The 21,994-nt window shown below is 34.5% G+C and overlaps 2 protein-coding genes across 2 annotated transcripts; both read right to left on the bottom strand.

Annotated features, from left to right (window-relative positions):
• Nucleotides 1-568: 568 nt before the first annotated feature.
• On the bottom strand, nucleotides 569-7,552 carry LOC134842053 (eukaryotic translation initiation factor 4 gamma 1-like). Its single transcript, XM_063858209.1, has 5 exons — nucleotides 7,439-7,552; nucleotides 6,852-7,120; nucleotides 6,348-6,491; nucleotides 2,360-2,704; nucleotides 569-773 (listed from the first exon to the last, which is right to left on the bottom strand). Exons 2-5 carry the CDS (start codon nucleotides 7,113-7,115, stop codon nucleotides 654-656), a joined length of 873 nt encoding a protein of 290 aa, XP_063714279.1. The 5' UTR covers nucleotides 7,116-7,120; nucleotides 7,439-7,552; the 3' UTR covers nucleotides 569-653.
• A 5,469-nt stretch (nucleotides 7,553-13,021) lies between these two features.
• Nucleotides 13,022-14,672, bottom strand: LOC134841323 (nucleolar protein 56-like). Its single transcript, XM_063857228.1, has one exon. The coding sequence runs from the start codon at nucleotides 14,631-14,633 to the stop codon at nucleotides 13,212-13,214; it is 1,422 nt and encodes a 473-aa protein (XP_063713298.1). The 5' UTR covers nucleotides 14,634-14,672; the 3' UTR covers nucleotides 13,022-13,211.
• Between the last annotated feature and the right edge of the window lie 7,322 nt (nucleotides 14,673-21,994).

Raw genomic sequence — 21,994 nt, 5'->3', positions numbered from 1 at the left:
ATATTTGAGAAAAAAAAACGAAACGAAAAACTAGCATTGAATAATTTCTTTCACAAAATCGCCAGCAAACATAGTTTAATCTAACAAAATTATCAGGAAACATAGTTTAATCTAACAAAATCAAAAGCGAATTTAAATTGATCGTGGAAAAAACTGCATTGCAATTATCCATCCTATGAAATATAGGCAATTTTCGGAGAAAACTGCAAATCTTATATTTAAAAAATGACACCCAATTCGAGATGTTGGAAACAATTAGTTGGAAAAGTTTTTCTTGAAATTTTCGAACGGCAGAATCACTCAAAATGCTTTTATGCTGGCTCAAGTTGAAAACTTTAGGAAACATGACAATAAACACCGCCGAAAATAGCTAAGCAAACATTACGGCGCTTAAAACCTTATCAGCAAATCAAATCTATATTCAATCGAATATTTATTCAAATCGTAACTTTTCTGGTAATATCAAATTTCACTTTATTTATTCAAATTTATTACTATCGTTTGAATATTACGATAAAAAATGAAAAAGATTGTAATAAATTCTATTAAATAAAGTAAAATTTGATATTACCAGAAAAGATAAGATTTGAATTTTCCGCGAATAAAAGTTTTTCAAATAAAATTTTTTGTTTAATATTAAAAAAATTATGAATTCAAAAATGATATCCGAGATTTTCAGCACGTTCTCTCAAGTAGAAGTCCTCTAGTTGAGCCTCGTAGTGGACTTCTTCTATCGTTTTGGGTCCAGTGAGCCTTCTTGGTTCCCAATCGTTCTGCAAACAAGAGACCCAATAAGGCAAACGATTATGACGTGCGAACACAGGCGGTCCACAAACTTAGATCGAATATCATTTTACACAGAGCTGAAGCTGCACATTGCAAACGCAAGCGATAAAACTGCAAAAACTAGCTCTAAGAGGGTGAAAATTTAAAAACATAGCTACGCGCAATACACCGAAGGCATAGAAACTGAAGCAAAAACCAAACAACTTGAACAACTAATAATTGAAGAATAACAGTTCTAGAACAAAAAATCGTACTAATACATGTATACACCAAAATTTTGCTATATCGAGAAAGAGCCTGAAATAACAGTTCTAGAACTAAAAATCGTACTAACACATGTATAGGTCAAATTTTTGATATATCAACGAAGATCATAAAATAACACTTCTAGAACTAAAAATCGTACTAACACATGTATACACCAAAATTTCTCATGAACAAATAACCAAACAAACAGACCCATAATATAAATAAATGAAAATAAATAAATTAAATAAATACACACGCAGAAATAATAAAAGCAAAACTAAATGAAAGAAAGAATAATTAAATAAATAAACAAAACACGTGATAAAAATAAACAAAAATAAATATGTACATACATAAATTATAAATAAATATAAGCAAACTAAACATAATTAAATAAATAGAAGAACAGATAATTAAATAAATAAAGATGAACAAATAAAGAAACAAACATACGCAATCACGTGACATAGCGCGATATAGTCCAGCCCACATGATAATTGATAACTGCGGACGTTATTTGTCGACACTTGACAACAGACAACATTAAAAAAAAAACCCATTACACGATACCATAACACCTTGACTAAAGTCTTCGGTGTAAAAAGGAAAGAAAAGCTAGAAATATTCAAAAATTTCTACTGTGCCCGAATCAAACCCCCGAATTCAAACAACATTTACCTGCAAATTTGAATTTTTTGGCAATCTTGTATCATACTTATGTCTGAAGCAGGGGCGGATTTAGGATTTTCTCGAGGGGGGGGGGGGGGGGCGCATTTTCAAATATTTTCTGGATTTTCGAAAATTTTGCCGACTTTTTTTTAGATCAACGATATCGAGTTACCGTGCTCTCCCAAAGCACTGAAAAGACTCAGAATTGGCCCAATTTTCTCAACCGCAGGCAAAATTTTGAAAAAACGGGCCAAAAAAGTGTTTTTGGCCACTTTTTGAAAAATTTTGTCAAAATTAGTATATATTGGCACCAAAGGCGCTTTTAGAAAAATTTTGGGTCCGTCAGCCAAAAGTGGATATCTTAAAATAGTTCACAGAAGGGACCCTTTGGGTCGGCAGGGAGTCGAATCGCCGAGGAGAGAACGCCTTAAATCCACCCCTGGTCTGAAGAATTAACTTTTGCAAAATTTTAAAAAGGTCATTTGCTCTTTTATATTAATTGTGTCTGTTCCAACACTTTGCAACTCTCTATAATGCTAATGCAGCAAAAGTAAACCAGATGTATTTCTACTGCTAAAAAATACTGCTGTTTTATTGTACAGATCAGTATAATGTTCTAGAAAGTTTGAAATGGAAACATATATTGAACCGTAACCTGTCGGAGTTCAATGACGTCTTGCAGCATGAATCGAATCCGTTTAGAAGTTGTGTCCAGAAACATTATTTCCAACACCCTGTGAAAATATTGGTCCATAAGTAAAGAAGTCAGATCATGGTCCAATTTGTGTCCCACGATTGAGAGCAACCGGCTAGCACACTCAAATGAAAACTCGTCATGAGTGTTCAGCAGTGTTTCAATGATACTGTGCATAATTTTTGGTGTCAGCAAATCCAGTTTGAATAGCTCTCCGATGAAGCAAATATTTCCAAGATACTTCTGCTTTGACCTTCGAATATCATCTAAACAGTGATGAGCTTCGTGCTTCTTGTTTTTACAAGTCTGAAACAATAATTATGAATTATTCGCTCGAGTGAAATCCTAGAGAAACTAAACTAGGTTCCAATAAGAAGAAATATAGACCACACAGTGCTCCGCTAACAGTTATCATTGCGAAAAGTATATTCAAAAAATACTGTTTTTATTTTACAAATTAAAAAAAAAACATGATCTAAAAAAAGAGATAAATCATTTATTGAGTAGCATTTATCAGGTGTACTTTTCAATTCTAACATTACAAGTCGGGTTTGATACATGGTTACTATGCATTAACCAACTTCCCTGGTCTATTTTATGAAATTTTGATAGATTAGAAGATACTTTATTATAGAAATTTTTTGTCTTATATCCGATTTGAATAACCATGATCAATAGGTTGTATTTTTTTTTGCAAAAGTTGCTAGTGGACTATAAAAAACCGACAAAAACTAGTAGGGATTCTGAAAATACTCTTTTCAAATAAAAAATCACTCAATTTTTTTGAAAATTTGAAAGCACCAGATTATTTTCGAAACAACAATTTTTTCAAGGTCAAAAGAACTTTTGGGAATAAGAAAAGGTTTATACAAAACGATAGCAGAGTATAATTGCTCGTAGCCTCAACAATAACAAACAAACTACTCACCTGAATTATCATTATAAAGCTTTGCACGTAAACAACTACCATAGCAATTAACAAAAATTTCTCCCTTTCAATATTTTAAAATTTGTTCATTACAAGTTGATTTATTGAAAACTTATTTTTAATACATCGGTTATCACACTGTAAGTGAACTTTACTCTCACTTATCATTGTTCATAACCGCTATCTTGTTTGCAGTTACCCGCTGATGTTTAAATTAGTTAAAGACTGTCAACTAAGATCTCTTTTGCTACCTAAATCTGTTCGCATTCATTTTTGACTTAAGTATTTTATGGTCTTTATTACTCGGATTATCAATACTTTTTGTTCTCGATCTGCATAGTTTTTAAGACGCTATATTTTTTTAATTTCCTTATATTTTGAAAAAGCAGAATCGCCGCTTAAAGTTTTTTTTTACTATCTCTTCGTTTAGTCCAGGAGAAATTAGCACAAATGGCCGCATAAGGTCTTTGTGTTGAAGTCAGTTGTTTAGTTCTTCAAAAAAGTCTGTACTCATGGCCGCTTTAGGCCTGTGCGAAAATCATCACTACAAATATTCGAGAAACAAATGGACACCCGGCTCTGAAAACCAGAAGACAATCTGAAAAAAAAACAACATCCCCACGCCGTGGACGAAACGATTTGAAGTTTACGCAGCGTAAAAATTGATGCAAGTTTATGATTAAAATTCTGCAATTGTGAAAATTCAGTTTTCGTAACCGTACACTAAGAAATGTATTGTCTATCAAATTATTATTTATAGACTCATGGCCGCTTTAAGCCTGTGCGAAATCATCGCTACAATTATTCAGACTGATTTAACTATTTTCAGTACAACTCAAACAAACTGAAGTTAAACCCTTTAAAAAGTTGAAAAGGATCTGAACAACTCCAAACAACGGTTCATTTCCGGCATTCTGAACACTTTTCCGTTTTCTGCGATCTTGTACTAGGACTCTATTGAACGTCAAATAGTAAATAATAGTTAGAAATGAGTGCATTTTAATAATGAAATGGATAAAACATGGGCGAATAAAACTTGAGCAGCAAACAGATACTGAATATGAACAAAAAAAATTGTTCACGCTAGGTAGGAAAAAAATTCAAACAATAACACAAAGGTGTTCTCGGGTAAAAGAACCTTATAACCTTATAGCTATACTGTTCAAATACAGCAACTGAAGTTTTTCAATAAAAGCTAAAATTGAAATACAGAGACAAAGCGGAGCATCGCAACACTTCCGATGCAAAAAACACATTGCGCTACAAAATAGTCAATGAAAAAAGTGGAAAATGTTGAAGAAAAATAACGTGACAAAAGTTGAAAAATTACAACAACAAAAACTTCATGTTTGTATAGGATGAAGTTCATAAACATCCCATGAAAATGGAAACCATTTACTGGAGGGTAACTCAGTCAACAAGCTTTGGGTCGAAACACGTTGCGCCGAAAACTATACTATTGTCATAAAAAATTTCATTGCATTTAGAAGTTTTCACGACCCATCCAGACTGAAATATTTAATCCCAAACGCATATAACTTGACGTCGAAATTACGCAAAATAATTTGATTAAATCGATATAGCACAAACTGAAACCGTTTGAATATTTTTTTAATGAAAAAACTCAAAATCAGACATGGTAAATTTGCAAAATTGTGAAGTTTCAAATATACTAAAAACTGCTTAAATTGGAACAAAAACCATACTTCAAAAAGTAAACCATAAGCCAATGAAAAAACTATCAGATAAAAAAATGGCGTTTATAAAAACGATATTGAACCGACAGAAATTAGGATGAAAGCCAGGAACCCAAAAAAGGAGCTTTTTTTGAAACGTTAATAACAACCTGACATAAGCTTGAACTAATTACTAGCTAATCGATAGATCTTTTATTTGATTTTTCACAAAATTGAGAATTTCAAAAATAAGATCTTCTGGAAGTGATCCTCTACAAGAGAAGACCCTGTAGAAAAAAGTGTTTACGGGAAAAAGCTAGTACCAGATTGCAAAACCCTTGCTTAGCGCAAGGGTAAAAAAAGTTATATCGTACTGTAGCTCAAGCTTCATTTGGATTATTGACATTCATCATATCAATGTTGCAAAACACATTGAACATTGATCATGTCACCGATCCTTTCAAAGCCTTTGAATCGATCCTTTCACCGATCCGTTCAAAATAACAAAAACACATTGAACATTGATCAAGTCACCGATCCTTTCAAATCATCATCTGATTCAAAGGATAACAGATTCCTTGGGTCCAAAACAAGTCAGCAAGACCTATATAATAATACTCACTACGTTTATTATTCTTAATACCTAAACTGTGAAAACTAACGCAATATTGTAACACAGGCGAAGTTGCACTTCGCATACACAAGCAAAAATATGACCGATAACGCTACTTGGAAAAACTGAAAAATAAAACTTTGAGTCCACAAAATTTCTTAAGTGACGCACGCCAATTGTGAATCTAGATAATTGCTAAGTGACTCAAACTAATTATGACACATTAGCAGTGTCAGTCAATTTGAAAAAAAAATAAATTTACCAACTAACGCCTCAATTTATAGCGCGGACGCACTTTAACTAGCATACGAAAAAGTTCATTAAAATCATCCGACCCTGTCCAGGTTCGAGCCCTCTTATTTTTTTGCCGGTCTCCTTCCCTACATCTACGCTACAGATTCATGATACCTGGAGGCTAAGATGCTATTTGTAATATAGTCTGTGGTAATATCCTTAGCATTGGCTGAACTTAATAGCTGGTTATTCATCACAATGAACACATTCAAAATGAAAACATTTTGTCGCAACAATATTTGCGACTTAGGTTAGAAAAACGAGTTCACACTATAACAAAAGCTTTGCTTGTGTAAATACATTGGAACGATGAAAAATCTCAAAGCTGTCAACAATTAGGCTAAAACCATCACAAAAACAAATTGTCGACAATAGCGATATTTAATTATGCCTAGCTCAACCGAGTTAACCGTTTGGCATACGTTGAACGTAACAAACCTGGTTGCTCTTTATGAGGAGTTTCAAGGCCTCCTGCTCTACTTCAGACACCATCTCTTTGTTGAACTCATTCTGACACCTGTTCAACATGGACTTCCTAGCAAGGACCGAATTTGGATCATGTGAACTTCCGTTTGAGAAGTGCTGAAAAAAAGCAGTTCAATTGCATTATAATACGCATTGTACAAGAAAATAACTAGCTAGACTGGACTGTAGAAGAAGGAACGTTAGTGTCACAACTAATTTTTGACGCGATGAAATTTTTTTAAGTTTTGGCCTATAACAGGAGCGTATTGAGAGGGCATGATGAGAATAAATCCTCCATACCCCACTTATTAAAAAAGACCCCTCAACGGCTCCTAGGTGTGTCCAATATATATTAAATATAAGCAAGCTGCGCACTACTCAAAACGCATTTTTGTCTTTTTTTTCTGGACACTTCGGCGTTTTTTGACACAATTTAGCGATTACTGATGAACTTACAATTCCTATACCTGCCAGTACCTGAGAAAAAAGTGTAGCATACATCTCTGCGTAGTGTGGCTCCGTACAAGCCTTAGAATGCCAAATCTCTATCACATCATCGAGTAAATCGTCAGAGTCAATGTCGAGAGAAGTCATTTCTTGGCTGAGAGAAAAAAAGTTCTCAGGAGTCAGTCTATTCAAAATCGACATCGTTTTCCGCCTTACAGTTTCATGTTTGGTTTGGACTTCTGTGGCGTCTTGTTTCCGTTTTGGCTTCCAGATATGATCGGAAGAGTTGTTCATTTTGTCTGAAAGGTTTAAATCTGGATTTGAAATGTCGATGCAGATTATTTGTAGATTTAAAAAGTCATTGCAGCGAAATGGATTGATTACTTTTGAACCTTAAAAATCATATACAGCTGCATGAAAAATTAATTTAATTCATTTAAAAAAATCAAATGACCTTAAAATTTGCCATTTACAAAATAAACAGTCAAATTTGCCATTTACAAAATAAGATTTCCTATCAGAAACAAAAATGGAAGCTTTGTTATATTTACTAAGATGCAGCCGAAACAAAAATGTGCGGGAGAAGCCAAGCTCTAAAGTGAAGAAAGTAGACTTACCAATCAATTTTGTTTACCAATGACTTTTTACTAAAAGAGATGAACAAATGACGTGAGAGATGAAATAAATAAAATGACGTATATGCTGAAAATGCCTTGAATAATCAGACGAGAAGCAACTAATCTATTTATAGTTGTGATGTAATTTTCGCTCAAAATTGATCAAATTTTTCTCAAAGGTCACTGATTGGACTTTGAACGCACCTTGTTGTACACGGTCATTCGTTTTTTTAATGTATATTTTCTGTACACGCCGCATTGATGCTTTTAATGATGTATTCTTGTCTACCGAAGTAATCTCAAAAGCTGCGAGGCTAGCTTCATGAAAAACATCACAAAACGCTGATTCCACATCTGAGCTGAGACAGAAATGAGACTTAATGTCGAAATCAAAGTTATGAAAAAAGAAGACTGCTCCTTCGAGCGCAGAGTCCTAGATGTTCTGACTTTTGAGTACCTGAAGCACCAGAACAAAACATCGAACATTTCGTTTCCTTCTGCAAATCTTCACGCTACCTTTCCCATATGACATTGAATGTTTTTGATATTACAACGCGTTGTTTGGCTTGGCTCATTTGAATTTGGAATAATGGGCGTACGCTACGTCAATTGTACTGCATGGCAGCTAAAAAGGTCGGGTTTTCTATTTAAATGTACAATTTTTTAAGGCACAAGAAGATGTCATTTTGATATTTTTTATTTAAATATAACACGTTTTTGCGTAATTTTTGCGTAAACAAGCCGAGCCAAAAAACATTAATGGTAAAATTTTGCGTCCAAATTTCCTAGAATAATTTGCACAAAATTAACGTTTGTGAAACTTTAAGCAACTTTTTATTTCGTCAATACAAAATGAGCTGATTGAAAACGAAGCTTAAAAACGCAAATTATGGACGGCTCTAAAGGAAATATTTAAATGATCAATCTCACTATAAGATGAACAAAAAAACTAATTTGAAAAACAGGGCAAAGCAAAACTCAATGAAGCAATATTCGAAAGCAATGGCGTTTTTTCAAATAGATGTAACAGAGGTTGAAAATTGCTAATAGCCTTGACACCTTAATGAAGCACGGACTGAACAAACTTGAACAATGTTTGTCCAAAAGGAATAACACTCTCAATTACTACGACACTAAAAATGTTTCAAACAAACTTTTAGGAGAGAAACAGATTTTAGAATGCCTCAAAATAACTGATTTTAATCCATTTTACAAGAACGCCACTCAAAACCAGAAAACTGTAGACCCTTTTAATAGTATCCTGTACTAGGAAAACTTCTGAAAAATTGTTTTTCATCAGGATAAAGAGTTCTAAAAATCTAAACGCTTGGCAAAAAAAGTATCCTGGATGATGTTGTGACATCATTTGAAATTACAGATTGCTAGTGCAGCAATATTAAAACATAATTACAGATCAGGAAACACTAAAAATCAATGATTTGAAGAAAATAGTGAAAACCAGCGTAAAATTTGGTGTCTCATAAGGTTGTCTACTGTTTTCAGGGGCGGATTCAGGGGGGGGGGACGCCTCCTCCCCCTCGGGGATTCGACCCCCTGCCGACCTAAAGGGTCCCCCCTTTGGTACTTTTAAGAAATAGATCTTTGGCCGACCAACCCTAAAATTTTTCTTAAGGCGCCTTTGGCGCCAATATATACTAATTTTGAGTGGGGAGCGCGCGCCGAAAAAACGCGATTTGAATATCAAAATTTTCCAAAAAGTGCCGAAAAACGCCTTTTTTGGCCTGTTTTTAAAAAACTTTGCCTGCGGCGCACAAATTTCGGCCAAAACAGGGTCTTTTTACTGCTGTAGGAGAGCTCGGAAAAACAATTTGGTCGATCAAAAAATAAAAAAAAAGTTCGACAAAACTTCCGAAAATTTTTTGAAAATCCGCACCCCCCCCCCCCCCTCGAGAAAATCCTAGATCCGCCTCTGACTGTTTTCCTTACTTTTGTCAGAAATTTGGAATCCAAAAAGTAAGATAAAAACGCAATTTAATGCCAACGCAACTGCAACTTCTGCTACCACCCAAAGAAAAGTAAATAAATAAAAAAATTAGAAATTCTATTTTTTTAAGAACTAAAACTGGTGTTTTTTTTTCTAACAACTATAATAGTAAAAAACAATAGCACAAAAGTGAACAAAACAGAAAAGTTAAAACAATTTTTCTCGAAACTTTAAAAGTTTTAATGAAATTATTAAAAGGCTAAATGTATCATTTCTACAGCAAATTTGCCCAGCATTATCACTTATAAAGTGTTATTACTTTTCATCTTTACGAATTTATCAAAACTTAAGTGTCAGACCTAAAAACTCCGTTGAAATACTCAAAAACAAAATTTCTCACGAAGATATCAAATAAAAGAAGGAAAGATTAGCAGCTATACAAATAAAATCAAGTGCTCATGAAACCGCAAAAGATTCAACAATCATACCAATTTAGAAAAACGTTCAATGGCTAAATCCAAAATCGGATTGAATAAAAGAAACGAACTTGAACGCCTCAATAACCGGAATTAATGCAATAGTGCCCACTTTAACCAGTGAGCAAAAAAAAGTTTAAAAAATATTTGAAAAAAATTTTAAGGTCCCTCCAAAATCAAAAGATACACGCATACAATTTTTTTTCCGCTCATCAAATGATGGAATATGAAATCTTTAAAGAAAAAATTTTTAAAACCTTATAAAGCTATGAACAATAACTTATCAAAATCGGAGTTGTTAAATTTACCACCAACGGAATAGAACGCGAATTTAAATTGCATCTGAAAATATATCTTCCTCTTCGCGATATCAAAGAGTTGACTGAAAATTATTCAGTAAGTCCATTAGACAAGATGCTCACCAAAAAAATTCTTCGCTCCAATTTGATAACGGTTGCCTATTGCAATCGTAATTGCACAATCATTTTGTATTTTTTAACTATGGGCGTGAAAACAAAATAAACTCAATTTCAGCAAAACTCTATCAAACTTTCAGCATTTATTAGTTTTGTCCGGATAAAAAATCTAATTTTGAACCGATTCTAACGGTCGTTTCAAGGCTTTCGGTGGAAGGGGAATAACGAAACTGTTACTATCATCCTCCACCTTTTCTTTTCCAGTCCTAGCGGGATTATTGAGTACAAACAAACTCATTTTGTGAATGGACGGACTCCTCGAATGGATGGTTTTTCAAAATGGAGATTTTGATTAGATGAGAGGAAAAACCATCCATTCGAGGAGTCCGTCCATTCACAAAATGAGTTTGTTTGTACTCAATAATCCCGCTAGGACTGGAAAAGAAACGGTGAAGGATGATAGTTACAAAATAACATCACGTTATGAACCCAAAATGTTCGGTGCGCGGGTTACCATTTAAAAAAATTGTGCTCTACTATGAACTCCTTTTCAGTATGTAACGAAAAATATTGCTTGATAGCTTTCATCCGTCTCAGACGCATTTCGCGAGGAAAATGGCCACCCCTGTCCAGAAAAGCTATTTATAAGGTTTTTTGCTTAGCTATGGATTAATTTTCCGTAGTTCCAAATTCAAATTCAGCCAAAAACATGTTTTATGCAAACGATGAAAATCATTTTTTGTTCTTATTTTTAAAACATTTTTGGTTCTTTGAACCAGTATAGCTCTTTTTTTGGATGTTTGCACTAAAGGCTTCGACTAGCCATTATCGTTTTGCTCAATTGGAAGTAAAAATGATAAATTTTGCGTCTATTACCGCAATACTTGGATCAATCAGATTGCCTCAATTCAGTTTTGAGTGATTTCTGAGCCGGATTAGCACACTGTCTTCGTCGCGTGCTAAAAAAACCTAAAATTTCGCGTAAATCAATTATTCGTACATTCGCAATTTTCAAACCAGAAAATTGGTCGAACGTAAAGTATCTTTCTAATTTTGAGCTGAATAAGTCAAAATCTTTCATCAAAAACTTTTGAATCAATTTATTTGTATCAAAACCATCTTCAATTCGAAATTTTTTTTAAGTAGATGAGTTTTGACTTCGGTACAATTCTGACTCAAAACAATGCGTTGCTTATTTCTTGAAATTTCACAGAATAGATTGAAAATTCTGCTCTGTTTAATTTTTATCAGACGAACTTTGATTTATAATAGCAATTTTTAAAGAATTTCTTCACAAAATAAAAGCATGATTTAAAAAACTGATTGAACCCAAATCAAAACTCATTTACTGAATAGATGAGTTTATACAAACTGAACATAATTTGAAACAGACAAAGTTTAACAGCAGAAGTGAAAAAACACTAAATTGAACATGAAACGTGATCAAAATTCACAATTAGACGCAAAAAAGGCAAAAGTAGCTCTAAGAACAACAAAATGGAAATTACACGAAAAAATACAAAAACATGCGTGAAAAACTTCAAGAAAAATCCCTGATATGGGAGGATTCGAATGGCCGATCAAAATTCAATTGCCTCAGACACTCAGCCATGGCGTCGTGTGGAGTGCGGTCAAAAAGCAGATAACCTTTATTTCATACCGGTCATTAAGTAGACAACTACTATATAAACCAATCAAAATTGAGAACAGAAAGCAAACTCAGGAAATAAATAAAAAATAATTATTTATTTCCTATCTTTGCTTCTTGTTCTCGATTCTGATTGGTTAATATAGTAGTAGTATACTGTATGATGTGTCTAAATTATGACTTGTCTACTTTTTGCTACGTTGCCGCGTCGTATATTCTGCTACGTTCGTATTTATTTGATTCTTGGATAACAAGGGTTTAAAAAGAAGAGTGAGCTTGTAACATTAATAAATCAAGCTCGCTTGAAAAAATAAGATCACCTAGATAAAAAAATGTCCGGAATAATTTTTAAAAACACCACTAGAATGTGTTTCTTAAATTAAATTTTGGAAAAAAAAAATTAAACTTTTATCCAATTTTAACCTACAAACATGCACAATGCTACCGTTTTCCATTTTGAGAAGCTTTGAGGAGATATTTGGAGACAAATTAAACACAGAAGCTCCAAAAATAATCATCAAATGCACATTTTTAAAAACGCAAGAGTTAGTTGGAAAAGAGTCAATAAACGCAAGTAAACAGAAAAGAGTAATGATTTTCTTTTTTGAAAAAATCTAAACTTTTCAATTTTCAAGAAGATAAAGAAGCCCTTCAAGCTTTTCATATTTCAAGAGCAATTTATGATTGACAGGAAAATCTATAGGAAAACGTTTCATTCCGCTGGGAAATCTGAAAAGTAAATTCCACTTTCGAAACCTGAAGTCGATCATATTCTAGTGACCTTTACTCTTTTGCTTTTCGATAACATAAAAAACAATGTTCGAAAAGAACGGGCATAAAAACGTAGACACGATCAAAATTTGTCTGATAGTTGACGAAAGTACAGATTTGAAGATGATCAATTTCTTTCATCCTGTGAACAAAGTTATTCAAGGGAAAAAATCTATTATCCTGTTCCGGTTGCAGTACCCTAGCCTATCGCAAAAGCAAACATGAGCCTGTTAACAAGATCGAAACAGTAAAAACTTCTATCGTCCGGTTCAGTACGTCTTCGTCGGAACTTTCATCCAAAAGAAGGCTAACTCTGACGTAAGAATATCAACTTGAATAAAATCTATTCAATGTAGGGTAGTTGATTAAACAGAAAACAAAGCGAATCCCAACATTAAAAATAATCATCCTCAACTCAAAATCACTTTAATCAAGCCAAAGAGACAGTTTAAATACTGCTGTGGACTATAAATAACACTGGGATCCAGTATGCAAAGTCTATTTTATTCTGTATCCTCTAAGCTTCGACCATCATTCCGTTCGCTTCTGCGATCAAAGCTGCTTTCGCCTTCTTCAGTCTTTTCTGTTCCTTCTTCTTTTTTCTCGCTTCTTTCTCGAGTTCTTCAAACTCCTTAAGCTCGTTCAACGCTTCCTCCATAAACTCTTCATTCGTTTTCGGAACCACGCCAGTCTTGAAGAAACTCAACCTGTCTTCAACCATGACTCGTAACTTCGTTCCAATGACCATATTTGGCTTTTCTGAAAAGCAGTCTATCCTAGCCGCGATTGCACACTTGTTCGACAAGTATCTCGACATCTTTCCTTTGTCTTTCATATCCGCTCGGCCGATAAAAGTCGAGTGAAAGATCAAACCATACTTCGGTGTCGCAGTTTTCGTCTTAATAGCCCGGAACAAAGCTTTCTCGGCGCCCAAAATCTGGATAGTTGATGCTGGGTACTTTGCCAAATTTATCAAACTTCCAGCGTGGCTGATCAACCTCGCTCCGACTATTTCTCCTACCAAACTGCACAAGTTGGGCGCAATCATGGCCATCTTTTTCGTAAGATACTCGAACAAGACACTTCTGTAGTTGACCAACATGGTAGCTTTCTTACTGAAGGCTTCAATGTTCATCAGATCAATTGGGGAAATTTCCATTCCCATCGAAGTTTTAGAGGCTTGAACAACCTGTTGCGTAATATTTTCATCGCCTACCAACTCTGTGATCTGATCTGCAACTTGTTCGCTATTGCTTCGGTCCTTTATAAGGTTGACTAACTTGATGTACAGTCGGTTGTCGTTGACGATCTTAACCAGTTCTGGGAAATGGTAGGAGTACCACTCTCTGATGCGCATCGAAAACATGTTCACGTCTTTGTCCAGTTGGTCCAATAAGTTCACGCTCTGAATGATCATGTTATCTGCTCTGTTCACGTTGAATTTGACCTTGCACCGTGAGAAACTGTGCGACAGACCCAAACTAGCCTTCATTTCGCTTTTGTCGGTCAGACCTTTGACGAAGAAACTGAAATGACGTTTTATCAGTCTTGCAATTTCAGGAATACTTCCTGCTGTTATGCAGTTCAATCCCAGCCCCTCCATGACTGCAGCTCCCAGTTTTCCATCTACGATTCCCAGCGCAACTTTACTTTTCTTTTCGAGTGGTAGATTAGATTCGAGAAACACACGTAAATCGTCATGCACAACTCCTTCGCTTACACAGTTAGCATTGTCTATAGCATTGACACTCGACTGGAAAGGCGAGAATGCCTGGAGACGCACGGCCGATCCAAAAATAGAGGCATCAGACGCAGCCTTCGGGTCTTTCTGGATCTGGTCGAAGCCCTTGACCCGAAAGAGCGCGTAGCCAGAGGCATGTTCGTACAACACAAACAATCTCTGCGTCGACTGCAGAGTTTTCACATCTTCCGTTTCCATTAAACCTGGAATATCACTGATCACAAATCACGTTCAGGAATAAGTTCAATGACACAAACAAACGAACTCAAAAAGTCGAATTTGAAATGAAACGCTACCGCTAACTCCTACGTTGGAGAATTAACCCCAAATGGAAAAAATTCACGCAGGCAAAGCTGAGCTGCGCACCACTTGCGATACAAAATCAAATGCCAAAAATCAAAATCTATATCTCAGGAACATTTCAGATTATTCAAATATCAACAGTAACATTTGTTACAAACTAAGATCAGAATCAAAAAAAAATTTAAACACAGGCGAAGCTGAGCTTTGCACCACTTGCGATAACACAATAGTGCTCCAAAAATCAAAAGATAACGTGTCTTAAACAAACAAATTTTGTTGAAGATATCGTAGGCTCAAAAATCAGAAAAAAATTTATTGCAATTGTAAGAAGTCAATTACATTCAAAAAAAAGAAGAAGTTGGGCTCAACTCATCCATTTCTTTCTGATAACCAATAGATGAAAACGATGAGAAAACATTTCGGTCAAAAATAGAGATACGATAACTCCTAAATGTACTCAAAAACTGTTCAATAAATTTTGCAACCAAACAATCTTCATATCCAATCAGAGACAACGGGGATAAAGACCCTATCCACTATGATATAAGATCAAAATGAGAAAAAAAAACAATTTTCAAACATGAATGCAAAAACTACTAACAATTGCCACAAAAAAGAACTTGCAGAACATCTTTAAAAAACTCTGAAAGCCTATGAAAATAAGGTAATTACATCAAGAAATATCAGTTATGAAATTTATACGCAACGGTAAAAGAGCTAGATCACAACAAAAAAATAACATTAAAAACGCCAAAAAACGAAATCAAAAACATGAAATGTTTTTGAAATTTCAGACAAAGAACCATCCACCTAAATCTCGAGCAAAACGTTCCGCCACAATCCTTCTAGAAAAAAACAACGAGTCAAATTTGCAAAAAAAATCCGGAAATTTATCAACTTTTTACGTTAACAATACATTAAGCCATCAACTTGAATCGATTTCAAATAAAAATGCTGAAAGCTATAACACACCAAACTAATTTAAACTAAAACTTGTTTCACGCTTTTTTAGAACAAAAAAATTTGAAATCATGCATCCAAAAAAACTGAAAATTTACTTGCAAAAAAATTATAGCGGATAAATCCAAAAATTTTGATTTAAAAGAGAAAATTTCGGGGCCTATAAAAACCAGAAAACCATGAACTAATATTTACCCTCATGAAAAAAAAAGAAAAAAAGTATCCAAAATCTACTAAAAACTTACAGAATTATTTGCCCGGTAACTTAGTCGACGAAAATTGGGTCGAAATCAATAAAGCCGACAAAAAATCAATTTACATCTAAAATTCCTTTTTCAGCTGTGAAACCAACTATCACTTGAAGCTAGCTTTTGAATTACAGCAGTTAGACGTGCATCTTGAGTACGGATAGAGATACATTAGAAGATGACCAAATTTCTCAGTCCTCTTGTGGACAAAGATGATTACGGGAAAAAGTCTAGTACCCGATTGTAATACCCTTGCTTATCGCAAGGGTAAAAAAATGAATGCTTTATTTTCTAACAATTTCCACAAAAACTGGCAAATATTTAAAACCTTAAAAACCCAATTACTTCAATGTTATCAAACATAACCTTGAGACGCAACGTTAAGAAAGGTGGATCACAACAGAAAAGCAAAACAATTTTAAAAAACAAAAAGGCCAAAAAAAACAACCACGAAAACTCATTTTTTCCATTGCATAAAAATTAAAACTTTTGCAAATATATATTTTTTGACATAAGAAAATAATAAGCGATGCCTAACTTATATCGATTTCAAATAAAACTGCTCAACAAAACAATAAATTGATAACAAAACAATTTTCGCGCGCTTTTAGGAAAAAAATAAATTCGAAACTTGCTTCCAAAAAAAAACTAAAAATTGAATGCAATATTTTAAAATAATTTCGCACCACTTGCCAAACAAAACAAGAAAAAACCAAAATGGTCGAAACAGCTAAATCTATTCAAAATGAATAAGGCTAGCTCGAAATAAAATTATGCCAAGACAAAAGAATGTGAAATAAGCATCGAATATAATGTACCCAGCGGTAACAAAGCTCGTCAAATGAAACAATATGAGGCCACTAAGCCGATATAGTATAAGTTGAAACCTATCAAGCCCACAAGTGTAAGGAAAATCAGAAAAACAACCAAACAATTTAAGACTAACAAGTTATTCAGTCCCCCTCAACCTGAATACACAAACACCCACAAACAAAACTTATTTCGCTCGTCGTACGAGCAATATCAGGCCAATAAGCCAATAAAAGGTAAGCCGAAACCTATCAAACCGAAAATAAAAAATCAACGAAAATCCGGAAAAAAAATGTTATCATGAAAGACTTGAACTATAATTCTATTGAGACTTTCGGCACCTTATGTGATCCAGAGACGAGCATAAAAAAGATATTTTTGTTGAAAACACTCGAAATTAGGTCACGAAGCCAATAAAAAATTGGCCCATTTCATTTGAGCAGAAAAAGTTTTCAAACGACAAAAGATATATATACGAAGTCATGTTCAGTAAAATACCGTTTGAAAAAAAAACAGGTCCTGCCAGATCCAAATTCAGGACCTTTGGCGTCACAGATGTATCCGTTAAATCCAGATTAAGTGTACCGGCGACTTCAAGGCTAGTAAAAGCACAATCAGATGTAAAACTCAAACACTTAAGCACATACACTCTAAATTCTGTACAGCAAAAAAAAAACATTTCTACGAAGTGGCAACTAAGCTGACAATTATAATCAAACAACCATTAAGCAGACATTTTTTGGAAACCGAAAATTTCACGTTTGAAAAAGAAACAAGTCGTCAGATTCGAACCCACGACTTTTACTGTCACAGACGTATTCGTTACCTCCAGACCAATTGTGCCGCAGACGCAAAGAAAATTGAACTCATCATGAACTAGATCTGAATAAACCATCCTAAATTAACCAGTTCTTATTTTGCCATTCTGTAAAAAAAAAGTTTTCCTTACGGGGAAAAATCGAGTACCCGGTTGCAATTGAAATTTCATACTTTGTTTGATTTTTTAAATTCCTTCCCCACACGCTATGTAACGTTCAAATTGATTTGACTCGCATATAGCAAAGTATTAAATAGACCTAACAGCATGCCTCAATTCAATTTGGAACAACTTCTAATAAGGATTAAATCTCCGCAAACGCATTATTAGCCCGAAAAACAACGCGCGTTTTTTATCCCGAAGTGACCAAACTGGCAATCCGCAAATTTCCATAAATTTACAAAAAAAGGATCACAGGTAAATTTTCACAAATTTGAGCTCAAGACAACAAATATTGCCAATGAATAAAGGCCGCAATTATTGGCAGTTTTAAACAGTAAGGAAAATTTGAAATGCATCAAAAAATACTTACTGATGGCTGAAAAATGCAAAAAAAAATATATGAATCAGTGTAATAAAATCTATTCTTTCAACAAACCAGAAAATCAGACCAAAATTTCAGACCAGAATTTCATAAGACTCCTAGAATTACAAAACACAGGCGAAGCTGTGCTTCGCAAACAATAGCAGGAACACAAAAAAGCTATACTAAGTGCCAAAAGAAAAAGTAGAAATTAGCCTCGAATTAGTAAAAATTGATGAGACACTGGCCACAAATAAAGAAGAGAAACAGCTGCCCGACGCTCAAGGAACAAAATCGATTTTTTTATTGATTATCTTTAGTTTAAACAGAGAGGCGAAGGGGAGCTTCTCATCCCTTGCCATAAAACGAAGGCGTAGCATTGTTAGAGACCGAATAGACAATGAGGCGAAAACAACTAAGTCAACAGGCAAGTTGATTTTTATTCGGAAAAAAAAAGAAAATCAACTTCAAAAAAAAAGATCGAAAAAACCTATCCGCCAGCGTTAAAAAAGCTGACAATCCGTTGGTAGACGCTCATTGAGCCGAAAGTAAAAAAAAAACGAACTTGTCATAACTTTTATAATACAACCGACCTAACCAACCAAAACAACAAATTTTCAGTCATCAAACGATACAAAAAATTGACTGAGCCAGTAAAAACTATCACTGAAATCTTCCAGGCAGAACTAAATTTCTAAGCGGAAAAAAAACAATGAAAATATTTAAGTCAGGCTTAGTAAATTTACAGATAAAGCATAACAATGAAAAGTGCTTACAGCACACTATATACCTGTGATGTCGCAACTAAGCCGACAAAACATTAGCAGACTAACGATAATCTAAATGATCAATTTTTTTTCCAGAAAAACCTTTCCAATTTCATACACTGAAAAAAGCGAGGTCCTGCCATGACTGGAATCCCAGACCTGCAAAGGCAATCGCGTTAACTACAGGCCAAGTCAGCGCGGACTTGTGAGTTGTTAAGGTTCAATGATAACGCAACTTCAATTTCCCACAGATTTGTAAGAAAAGATGTTTACGGGAAAAAGTCTAGTTCGCAATTACAAGACACTTGCTCAAGCAAGAGTAATAATCATTGAAAAAAATCCCTACCTTCAGGCCTAATGACCTCGTTCGTGGTCAAAATACAAAATAATGAGTGAAAATTAAATAGCACAGCTGCATCACATGCGATAAACACAAACGTGGCATGGCAAATTAACCGACAAAACACCAGTAAAGCTGTGCAAAAAAAAATGATCGCAAACTCTACAAAATCACATAAAAATGTCTCTCGGAAACTATTAATTCGAGAAGCTTTGCACAAAAATTTTGCACACAATATGCGAATTTGCTTGCCAAAAAAGAGTTATTGACAGTACATCACTACGCTCGCCAAATCGAAAGCTTAATCATAATCAAATGAGTGAATAAATTTTCCTAAAAAAAACTATGAGCTTGAACAAATTTTTAAAATCATCAAGTTCTATAAAAGAGTCTTCACTACGTTCAAGCAATATGCAAAACCATCTGGACATGTTTCCCTTCATTCAAAATACTGAACGGAATTTCACAGAAATTATCTGTAGCCATTTCTAGGTTGCTCTTAAGGTAAAACTATTGCCAGGGTCATATCATAAGACTCAAATTTGAGAACAATGAATCATAACATAACTTCATTATTCAGCTAGGAATTCTTAAATTCAAAAAATAAACATAGCTAACAGACAGTTGGAAAAGAATGAATGAACCCAAGTAAACAGAAAAAAAATACTTGTCTTTTGAAAAAAAAAACTCAGCTTTCGAATTTCCAAGAAAAAGAAGAGATGGCCCTAAAGCTGTTTGAATTTTTAGAGCAATTTATTATTGACGCTTTTTTGATAAAATTACCAAATTTGAGAAAGCTGGATCAATGGGTAAAATTTTATTTCTCTGGGAAATCTGATAATTAATTTCCATTTTCGAAATTAGCGAGTTCCGATTCTATATTCACTGCTGACTGCGCAAAAATAACTCGAAAAGGAATTTTATTGTCTATCTAAATAAATATTGGGGTTAATTTATCACATCTTCACATAAACTTTCATGATATTCTAACAGCCAAGTATTCTAAAATTGAAAATTTTGGTTATACTTGAGGACAATCTGAAGCAGTCATAGTCTTGAAAATTTGGGCAATCTCAAGAAGTCATAGTTTTGTCTATTTTTGTCAGTGAAAAACTGTTAATATGTCCTCAATTAATAAATGTCAAAGCACCAATGGTAAGTTCGAGGGTAGTTAGCACATAAATTATAGAAATTTGATCTTTCGCAAGAAGGGTTCATCTTCTCTGAACTCAGCTAAAATGGGAAAATAAAAGAAATAAAAAAATTTGGGAAAATTTCATTTCATTTTCCACATTGCATCAAGAGAACTGAACGGATCTCCAGGATCTGTACTTTTTCCTATGGTCCCCTGTGTATCGTCAAAATTGTGTTTAGGCTTGGGAGAACCTGGTTGAGATCCAATACTGAAGCTTTCTGCAGTCATCATTTGCCTCAAGTCTCTCAATGGGGTTCCATCCGCTGCTAAAGCTCCTGAGAAACTTTCAGACCTATTGGACTCCTGGTTTCCGGGATCAACTGGTTTGGCTACTGGCTGAAGTTTTGGCAGACCAGATTTTGACGCTGTATTGATGACATGGTAGTTAGTATGCAATCCTTTGTTACTCATGAATTGATAGATATAGTGTAGGTAACACATGTATAGATAGTAAAGTTGGTTTGGCGATGGCACAATGGCCTGGTGAAATAGTCTGCGAGAGTCGTTGACAACTGTCGGAATATCAATGAGTCCCAAACCATGGTCCAAAGATTGCATGCACCGCAGCAGGAGCATCACAAGTCCGCTTTGAGCTACGCCCTCACTGAAAATCAAAATTGGCTTCTATTTAGAAGCTGAAAAAAACAGCAACCAATTTCTACAAGAAAAACAAAATCGAGGACAACTTTTTAAAATCGCGGAAAGGTGAATTTTAAACAGAGGCGAAGCTGAGCTTCTTTCCACTTGCGATACAACAAAATAGTACGGCAAAATAAAATTGATAAAAGACATACACCGCCCAAATACTATTCACGAGCGCCGTAAAAAAACGATTCCAAGAAGGGAAAACTAAGCCGACAAAAGATAAGCAGACAAATAATTGGCCGACAATTTTATTTGAAACTGAAGGATTTTGTTTGAAAAAAAAACGGGTCCAGGTCAGATTCGAACCTAGGAGTTCGGCCGTCCCAAGCGTAATTCGTTACCTCCAGGCGAAATGAACCGGGAGGCAAAAAAATTGAATTAGGTATAAAACAAGGTATCACAAGAGATGAGTCGAGAAGATACCAGTGAATAATGTTATTCAAGGGAAAAAGTCTAGTACCAGATTGCAATAGCCTTGCTTATCGCAATTATCGCAAGGGTAGAGAACTGATTGCAATCAACTTGCGCTTATTCGATTATAAAAGTTCTCAGCCGCGCTGTCTACAAGTAAAAGTATGCAATGCTTTAATTTTACGATATGAACTAAACATAGCCAACTGACAGTTGGAAAAAAGTAATGAACGCAAGGAAACAAAAGCAACTGATTGCTCTTATAGCTGTCCATGAAAAAACATACCCTTCAAGCTCTTCAAACTCGCCATTGTTATTATTTTCTAATACTTGGTTCTCTTTTTTAATCTGAGCTTCTCGATTCGAAGATTCCATTTTAGTGCTATTAGCAGGCAAAAAGACGGCTGGATTTGAAATAGTTTGTGTTGCATTGCTGTTATAGTATGAATTGCAGTTATAATCTAATGGCAGGGATGATGCGTTTTGTTTATTCGTTTGATTTGAAACGGTTTTCGTTGCTTCTTGTGGTACTTCAGCCGA

This window comes from Symsagittifera roscoffensis, chromosome 3 (assembly GCF_963678635.1).
Source record: "Symsagittifera roscoffensis chromosome 3, txSymRosc1.1, whole genome shotgun sequence".
Lineage (NCBI taxonomy): Eukaryota > Metazoa > Xenacoelomorpha > Acoela > Convolutidae > Symsagittifera > Symsagittifera roscoffensis.
Note: the sequence above shows the minus strand (reverse complement) of the source record. Positions and strands in the feature narration are given on the sequence as shown.